At 41.6% G+C, this 9,380-nt stretch overlaps 1 protein-coding gene across 1 annotated transcript in view; it reads right to left on the bottom strand.

The window, feature by feature from the left end:
• Positions 1-9,380, bottom strand: part of Adgrg2 (adhesion G protein-coupled receptor G2) — a 122,060-nt gene that overhangs the window by 16,988 nt on the left and 95,692 nt on the right. Inside the window, exons 14-16 of the mRNA XM_038316468.1 lie at positions 4,301-4,701; positions 1,733-1,895; positions 717-873 (exon numbers count right to left, since the gene is read on the bottom strand). Coding sequence (XP_038172396.1) covers positions 717-873; positions 1,733-1,895; positions 4,301-4,701 — 721 coding nt within the window. The remainder of the gene's footprint in view (positions 1-716; positions 874-1,732; positions 1,896-4,300; positions 4,702-9,380) is intronic.

Genomic DNA, 9,380 nt, shown 5'->3' with positions numbered 1-9,380 from the left:
TGATACAATAAGGTGATCAAAAACACAACTCAGTGTGAAGGGAGGGGCCTGAAGGAGCTTGGTCTGTGGTCTGACTTTAGTGTCCCTTGATCCCAGTCCCTATAAAGGGTGGACAGAAAGCACTAGAAGCAGGATTGCTTTTCAGCACCACTACATACAGCAGTGCAGTTATAAAACTTCCTAAATATGTTGAAATTCATCTTCATGCCTAGGTCCCCCCAACTTCCTAGTTTTCCTCCATGAAGTTTCATGACAATACCATTCCTTGCCATCCTTCCACATACCAACATACCAAACACCACCCACCCACTTTCCACTATCCAGCTATTAAAGGGTTAACATAGGCACAGGAGCTTCTATGCAAATTAGATATTTGTTTGAATGCTGGAGATTGAATCCAGGGCCTCATGTATGCAAAACATGTCCTATACCACTGACTCACATCCAAGTATCTGAAAACAATGTCAGTCAGTTTTTATTCTCTTGGTGTTTCGCTGGCTGCTCTGTATACCAGGTTGGCCTTGAACTCAAAGAGCTCCACCTGCCATCACCTCCTGAGTACTAGAATTAAAAAACTCAGATATTCAATCTTTTGAAAGCTGAATATCACCCCTGGTAATCAACAGTAATTGCCTCCATCGTTCCTGATGGAGTCCACAACAGGGACTCCAATCATGCACAAGAAAACGTCGTTTCTATAAGAAATAAGATTGTACCTGAAGATTTGCAGGATCTTGCGCTGCAAAGGTCATTGAGTTGAAATTACTGGCATTCACTCTGACCACAGCAAGAGCCAAAGAAGGGGAAGTTAGACTGATGGTAGTATTTGGAAAATTCAGCTGTAAGCCAATGTCATCTACCACTTTTAGCAACCTGTAAAGACAGTTGGCAGTTTTAATTTAGTCCTCTTTTCTGTTTCTCCCCCATTCTAATATAAGGTAGCAACTGGAAATCATTATGCGCCCAGTCCTTGAGAGCAAATACTTGGCTATCACTAGTTACATAAGCAGTATCTTTAGCCTTAGCGGGGATCCTCTTAGCACCCTGTAATATACATTATGTAGGTAAATTGCTATGTGTTGTTAAATGTTGTTAAAAGAGAACTCTTGGAGTAAGGAGGGCCCTCCTGTACTAGACTCCAGCATGTTTATTTCTACAGTTCTCCAAACTGTTATTTAAAGCACCCTTTTTTTTTTTCTGGAATTGGCTGCTTCTCTAATTCTGTAACAGGGAGAAAGGAAAAACCAAGCAGCAAAGTATATTAAAAACAATGTGTCCTTGATAAGAGCTAGAACGTGAACTATTTATAAGGTAAGATACGACTGCTTATCTCATAATATAAAAATCCCTACAGCAGGAACTGGAGGCTGAAAGCTCATCCATGGAGGTGGCAAAGAAGACCCATTCCCCTGACTCTCTCAACTGGGAAATCTAGTGGACTATCTCAGTTGGTTTCTGCTAGATGTTCGTAAGTCCCCAATTTGAAAATGTCATCCTTTGCTTCCTTTCTTAATTGGGCTACTTTCATCATTTTTTTCTGCTGAATGTTTTGAGCCCCCAATTTACTGATGGTTTGCTATCTTTTGCTTCTTTCTGTCACCCAATATTTATTCTTGCTTTTGCTTGTTATATGCTTAATAAACTCATTAATTCAAAACAGAAAGCTGTGCTACTCTGGCTCATTCTCTGAACCAGGCAGAACACACCCTTTATTCTGTTGGCTAAGTCATACCTTTGAGCCAGAGGGGCTAGCAAAGCAGGTGGAGAGTGGAGGAGTTTGCTGACTCGGTTTACCATTTCGCCTGCAAGGTTAGGCTCTAAGCCTCCCAAGGACAGCACTTTCTCCATCTGTGAGACCTGAGCCTCTAGATCAGGAACACTGCTGGTATTGACAACTTCTGTATGAACAAACAAAGTCATGTTATGAATTCATGATGTGAAAATCACTTCTAAAGATAAAGATATATAGACCCTATAATGTGGTCAGCTTACTCTTAGGTATTTGTCCAAAAAAAAGCAGATATATGTGTTTAGAAGACTTAGTTGTGATTTTTCATGGTGGCCTTTTTTAAAATAATAGTTCTAAACTAGAAATAACCCAAATGTCCAAGAACTGAAAAATGGATGGATAAATTAGGGTGTCTCCAAAATGGAACATTATTTAGTGGTAAAAATAAATTAGCTACTAATACATTCAATGACCTGGATGGCTCCCCACTTGTTCAACACATTATGCAAAATGAAAAAAATCCAAACTCGAAAGGACACATTGTATATGATTCTCTTCATATGACATTTGAGCAAAGTTAAAACTACAGGGAAACACCATGTGGCAGTGGCCAGGGGTAGAGGTAAGTTCTGAATTCAAAGAGACACAAAGGTACTGCAGAGGCTGTGAAAAAGTTATATATCTTGATTGTGATGTTGGTTACATGACCACAGATGTTTATCTAATGCCATAAAACTATGAAAATTTCATTTATTCATAGAACTGAAAAAATTTTATTGCATGTAAATTATATTTCAGTAAGTCTGACTAAAAATATAAAACCACATCACATACAGTGATATAAATACTAATAATTCACTAGTATTTAATTTATATTATTTGGACAGAATTTTATGCATGTTACTAGAAGATTTTTATGAACAAGAAATTATGAAGTCAACAGTCAGATTATCAGCTATATGTTATTTTTATAGTGTTCAATTAAAAAATTAAACATTAACCACATAAACCTGTCTTTAACAACAAAAATCTGTGTCTCTGTCTATCTGTATGTCTGTCAGTCTCCCTCTCCTCTTCTCTCTCTCTCTCTCTCTCTCTCTCTCTCTCTCTCTCTCTCTCTCTGTTTTCATGGTACTAGGTATCAAATTTTTTGAGACAAGATCTCAAGTAGCCAAACTGCCCTTGAACTCCTGATCCCTGATCATCCTGTCTTGACCTTCTAAATGCTAGAATTACAGCACACTCAAAACTTTAAAAATACAAAAATGATTCTTAAATTTATCGTAATATCTGATTTCTTATTTTGCATATTCCTTTCTGGTCTCTATCCATGTGCATCTAAACTATTATGAACACAGAGTATTTTACATTAGCTGTTGTTGGGCCTTCATCTCTTCACATCAGGATTTTAAAGTATCCCCACATTTTTGTACAGCTATTCTAATGGTCCACGTCGTTGCACGACAGTCATCGTGTTGAGGTAGCATGTCTTATATAAGCACTCTTCTCTTATGGAGTCATTAAGCTTTAGTGACTTTTTAACTACTAGGTTACACTCTGATGAACATTCGCTATGCATATGGTGCTACACTTCTGCTGTCCTAAAAGTAGCAGCATAGGGGCAGGGTGCTCTTGGTGGGGTAGTCTGTTTGATTGCTTCTAAGAGTCAATAGGAATAGCTATGGAAAAAAAAACCCACTGTCGGCCTAGGGCAATAAATTTCAATTATAATGTATTATTCAGCCATTAAACCTTCTCTTCAATTATGATTCCATAATTTTGCCTAAAATTTCTACATTTATTTTAAAATAATTTGAGAACAGTGCTTATTGGGAGAAATAGTAAGTCACCTAGAAGAAGCTCCAGATCCCCTTGGGGATGCTGGCATGATGGTAGAGGAGCAGAAACCATAACCTGAGCTCCATAGTAATATACTAAACTTGGCTTTGTTTCCCATCTTCTAATTTCTTCTTCTTCCTCCTTCCCTTCCTCTCTTTCGTTCTTTCGTTCTTTCTGTCTTTCTTTCTGTCTGTCTTTCTTTCTTTCTTTCTTTCTTTCTTTTTTCTTTCTTTTGTTTCTTTTGAGACAAGATTTCTTTGTAAACCAGGCAAGCCTCAAGCTCACAGAGACCCAAATGCTGGGCTTAAAGGTGTGTGCTACAACAAGCCTGATTTCAAAGGAAGGCCTGCTTCTTATTCACTGAACTAAAGTTCCAGACACTCTGGAATACTCTGTGTTCCTTTCCCTCTTCCCTTTATTTCCATGCTACTAAGCCCATATGGCTCCTGGGAACCGTTTGCAGTTTCCATGGCTTTCCATATATACTACTGCTCCTAGGCAAGCGAAACCGGCGTCAGTTATCCACACATTATCACATGGAATAGATCAGAACGTGCCAAACTGTTCATTTTAGCTTTTGGTGCATGTGAACTCTAAAGCCTGGGTCTTCCAAATGTTCCAGAAGAACGACTTAAGGGGGTCTTATCATGGGTCTTGATTTGCAAGGTGGCAGCTGCATTGTAGGAAGCCCAAATCCCAACAGCCACGATCAGCTTGGCTTCTCATATTTACCTGTCTCACCAGGAGGCATGCTGATGGTGACCACTTTTTCAGGGACAGATGGTGCTGATGTGGTAAGAGAAGAGAGGGAGGACTGCGTAGGTGGCAGGCTATGGGGAAGATCAGTTTGGGGCAGAGAGGAAGAAGCAGCTACAGGTTGAACAGGCAAGTCAATGGCAGGACTGGAAACCAGGGAGGCTTCAGGCTCGGGAGATGAAAGGTGACTCTCTTGTGCCAGAGAGGGTGTGCTTGGGGTCACAGAGGCATGATCAAGGGGTTCATCCAAAGAGAAGTCACTAGCGACGTGGGTCAAAATGGTGGCCTGAGGTACAACTGGCAAGGGCTTGCTGGAAGAAGATAATGGTGGGCCATGTGGCTGATAAGCAAGACAGACAACAGGATCCTTCAGTTCACTAAAGGACAAAATCAGAGAGACACATATGAGACACCAATAAGGTACCGAGGGCTGAGTCACCAGCTGCTTTCTGGTACCACCAAGTTAATAGGGTTTCACGCTAAGAGACTGGGACACTTCACATTCTCCGTGCCTCTGGCACTGGCTTCTGCCCCTGCTTCCTTCATACTTCCCAGGGAGAGAAATTAGCATTACTCTACAAATCGCAATGGTGACTCCCTGATAGATAGATGGCTGGTCTACAGCTCCATGCCATACTAACTTTCACTCGGTTGAGGGGATCTTGTGACATTCTCTCTGTTCCTGGATGAAAGACATATGAAAGGTCCCATAACCCACCTGGTTTCATTACACTAGAAATCTGTCTAATTTCATATCACAATTTCATATCATTGTAGCCAGGTATAGTGGTCACTAGCACATGTAAGTGATCAAGAAATATTGGTTGGATAAAAATATAAACCAAGCTGGGGCCAAAGAGAGTTTCTGGCTTGTCAGTCAACTACCCTTCAATATTGCTTTAGTTCAGTAGTACTCAACCTTGGCTATACATGAGTTCTATTAGAAAACTTGGAAAAACATATCCACACGGATAGGCAGACAGACTACATTGCATCTTGAATAGATTTAGAGTCAGCTAGAAGACACCCTATATCTATGAGGGTGTTTCCAGACAGACTTAACCTAGGAGAGAAGACCCCCTCTGAATGTGGATATCACCATACCTGGGCTGGGGTTCTGGAGTAAAAAGAAACAAAGAAGAAAGCAAGCTGAATACCAGCATTCATCTCTGTCAGCTTTGAGACTGTGGGTGCAGTGTGACCAGCCCCTTCACACTTGTGCCGTCATAACAAACTGAAAAGCAAAATGAATCACTTCTCCCCTTCAGTTGCCTCTGTCAGGTATTTCGCTCCAGAAATAAGGAATCTAAGATAGGTAGATAGAGGAAGAGACAGAGGACACAGAGTTCCATGGCTTACCCTCACACCTCATTCAGTTGATCTTGGGATAGAGTATAAGGGATCTCAGGTGAACTTCCTGGTCATCAAAGGTTAAAAACTCACCTACTATCTGCACGTGATCCATCTGTCTTAGAACACACTATGGAGGAGTAACTGGGGTGGACAATAAACACCCAGGGATGTCTCTGATAGATCAGTTTTAGATGGAGACAGAAAACCGATGAAAATATGTTCTTAGAGCTTCTCTTAGACAAGACGAGGGAGGATGATCATATTGAGGAGCTGTGCTGGCTAGTCTTATGTCAATCTGACACAGAAACTAGTTATCTGTCTTAAAGAAGGAAACCTCAATTGAGAAGATGCCTCTATAAAACCAGATGTAGAGCATTTTCTTGATTAGTGACTGACTGGGGACGGCCCAACCCATTGTGGGTGGGGCCACTCCTGGGCTGCTGGTTCTCGGTTCTATAAGAAGGCAGGCTGAGCAAGTTATGGGGAGCAAGCCAAGTAAGTTGCACTCTTCCATGGCCCCGGCATCAGTTCTGGCCTCCTGATTCCTGCCCTGTTTAGGTTTCTGTCCTGACTTACTCCAATTATGGACTATGATATGCAAGTGTAGGCCGAATAAACCATTTCCTTCCCAACTCATTTTTAGTCATGGTGTTTCAGCACAGCAGCAGTAACCCTAACTAAGGCAGGGGCTTTCAATAAGCATAACCTTAAGGAAGTGTTGGTGGATTGGGCTGCAGCTTTGTTAGTTGTGTGCCTGCTTAGCAGGCATGAAGCACTGGGTCTGATCCCAAGCACCATATAAGCTGGTGACCCTGGCATTTGGGATAGAGAGACAGGAGGCTCTGGAGTTCAAGATCATCGGCTATGTAGTGACTGTAAAATTAGTAGGTTTAAGACATGAGGTCCTGTCTTCAGAGGGAGCAAGAGAGTGAGACAGAGACAGAGAGAGAGACGTAGACACAGAGACAAAGAGAGCCCTCTGGATTATTTACTAAATGCCCATGAGATGCCCTTCTCTTTGTCATATACTGCAGCAATCCATCTGGCCATGTTGTGGAAAGGTGCCTTGCAAAGTGTACATGAGGCTGTCTTTAGGATATATGGAGCCTGCAGAAGTTAGACTCCCGCTACAGCCTGCCATCATAGGGTTCTGCTATAAAGAGGCTGCTTTAGATTCCCGTTGGACATACTAGTTCCGACCCTTCAGCCCCTGAGTGAAGCAGCCAAGCCAACAACAGAGTAGTAGGACAACATAACTCTTCAATGCTAGGGCCTAGAGGCCCGTCCCATACAGCTGGTCTGAAATTTCCGGGACTGAGCACAGGCCTGAGTGCCTCTTTGAACGTTCTTCCTGGCAGAGGGGCGGCCTATGTGCAGTCACGTGCATCTGTTTTGCACTTAGCACCTGATGACTGCTAAAGAGCTCTAGACCCGAGTCATCACCACCCACACCCAAACCTAGAGCAGTCCTGGCACCCTAGAAGGGTATTCCGGGACGTTAGCATGTTTTCAAAGTGTCCCAGGTGTTTCTAGCAATCCGAAGGATGCAGTGATCATACAGTTCCAGCTCAATAGCTCTCACGTTTGGCTTCACATTAGCATCATCTCACTCGGGGTTTGTAAAAACTCAGAAGCTTGTGCTATACCATCCCAGTTTCTGAAGGTAGGAGGCAGGAACTGTCTTCTTTTTATCTCCCCCAAAGACTTATGCATAAGGCCATGGGTAAAAGAAAAATCATTGTATCACTCTACTGTCTGTATCCTTAGTCTTCAAAGTGGGGGTAAGAAGAAAAGTACTGGCACACATCTTTAGTCCCAGCACTGGGGAGACAGAGGCGGGCGGATCTCTGAATTTTAGGCTAGCCTGGTCTACATAATGAGATCCAGACCAGCCAGAGTTACATGATGAAACCTTGTCTTAAAAGCAAAACAAAACAAAACAAAACATCTGTGTCAAAGTTGGGTTCAGGGACCAGCAGCACTGGCTTCCTCCTGGAGTCTGTTGAAAATGCAGAACATCGGGCTCACCGGGTCACAATTCATATTTCAAATGGTGTACAGGAACCGATGCATATGGGGATGGTTGAGACTGATCAAATTCACTTTCTAATTTACAGAGACTAGTTCATTTCCCCATGTGACCTAAGACTTTGAAGGTAGAAAAGTACCTGCTCTAGAACGGACATGGATGTGTGGTAGAGAACGAGAGCAGTGACCAGGCATGAGCCTGCTTATGCCCTGTTTTTTTATGGCCTGCTTCCTCCCAATAATTCACTGAATGGGCAGCCTTTTAGAGGGGATGGATGCTGCTTTAAGAGTGATGGCTTTTGCTCCAATTATGGCATCCTATCCTCTAAACAGTCCTCACCATCTCGCTTAATGGAGGATGTTACGCTTAACAGGGCATGTTTATCTTCAGTCTTTATTGCAAAAATCCTACGGATCCTTAGAGAATGTTAACTGTCTCACGAGCCCAGTGTTTTAACATAGCCCAGCTATATGACCCATTTTGGGCTGACAGGGTACGCTTAGCCTTCTTGTCCCATATGAGAAGCTTCAAATTTTAAGTTATGTATGTTTTTCTCTTTTATTAAAAATAAATGTTTTTCATACAGTATATTCTGATTACAATTTCTCCTCCTTCAACTCCTTCCAGATCCATATACTTTCTCCGGGCATTGAAGGAACAATAATAAAACAAAAAGGAACAAACTGAAATAGGACAAAACAAACAAAGAATCAGAAGAGAAAGAATCAAAGAAAAAGCATGAAAGACATGTATAGATGCAGACACACACGTTTGCACACGTAGACATCCCATAAAAGCATAAAACCAGACATCATAATATACATGCAAAAAACCTATACAGTTAAAAATACCCTAACTATTGTTTTCTGACTATAGAAAATTCTGTAAAGTAAAAGAAAGAAAAGGCAGAGAAGAGGAAAAGGAGAAGGAGGGAATGGAGATAATAAAACATTCTGGCAGGTCAGTCATGGGTAGTCATGTGAATATTTTCTTTGCTTCATTCATTTTTTTCTATGTCTCTTTTGCTATACTCATGACCACTTCATATGTGACTTTTGCAATCTTCTTTCCAGTTCCCCTCCATAAAGAATTGAGTTTATAGAAGAGATTCTCAGTTTTGATTGTACATTACAATCTCCTAAAGTGTCTTAACCCCCTTTAGTTTGCATTTTTGAGAGAGGGTCTTACTCTATGTAGTCCAGGCTGAAATTTAGATATACTATGTGACTCAGGGTGGCCTCAATCTCAAGGGGAGCCTCCTACTGCAGCCTTTTGAGAGAAGGGCTCTAAAGCCTTAAATACCCAGGGTATATCTCAGCTCATTCTATGCCAGAATATATATCTGAGGGTGGGGATTGGGAATCAGCATTTTGAAAAACTAAAATTTGAGCTAAGTTTTGGCTTATAGAAAGATGGCCAAACAAGAGTTCTACATGTCCTTCATCCAGCATCTTCCAAGTGTCTTTACAAGATTGAGAAACACTGTCTTTAGACAGTGGTCCAAATGGAATCTCCACAGAACAGAAAACCATCTTCTCTAAAATTAAAAGCTTCTCTTCAGTCTGAAAATCTTGATCATCCTTAGCTACTGTGGTGGTGTGAAAGAAAATGCCCCCCATAGGCTTAGAAGGAGTGGCACTATTAGAAAATGTGGCTTTGCTGAGGTAGGTGGGG

The sequence above is a fragment of the Arvicola amphibius genome, chromosome X (genome assembly GCF_903992535.2).
Source record: "Arvicola amphibius chromosome X, mArvAmp1.2, whole genome shotgun sequence".
Taxonomy (NCBI): Eukaryota; Metazoa; Chordata; class Mammalia; order Rodentia; family Cricetidae; genus Arvicola; species Arvicola amphibius.
Note: the sequence above shows the minus strand (reverse complement) of the source record. Positions and strands in the feature narration are given on the sequence as shown.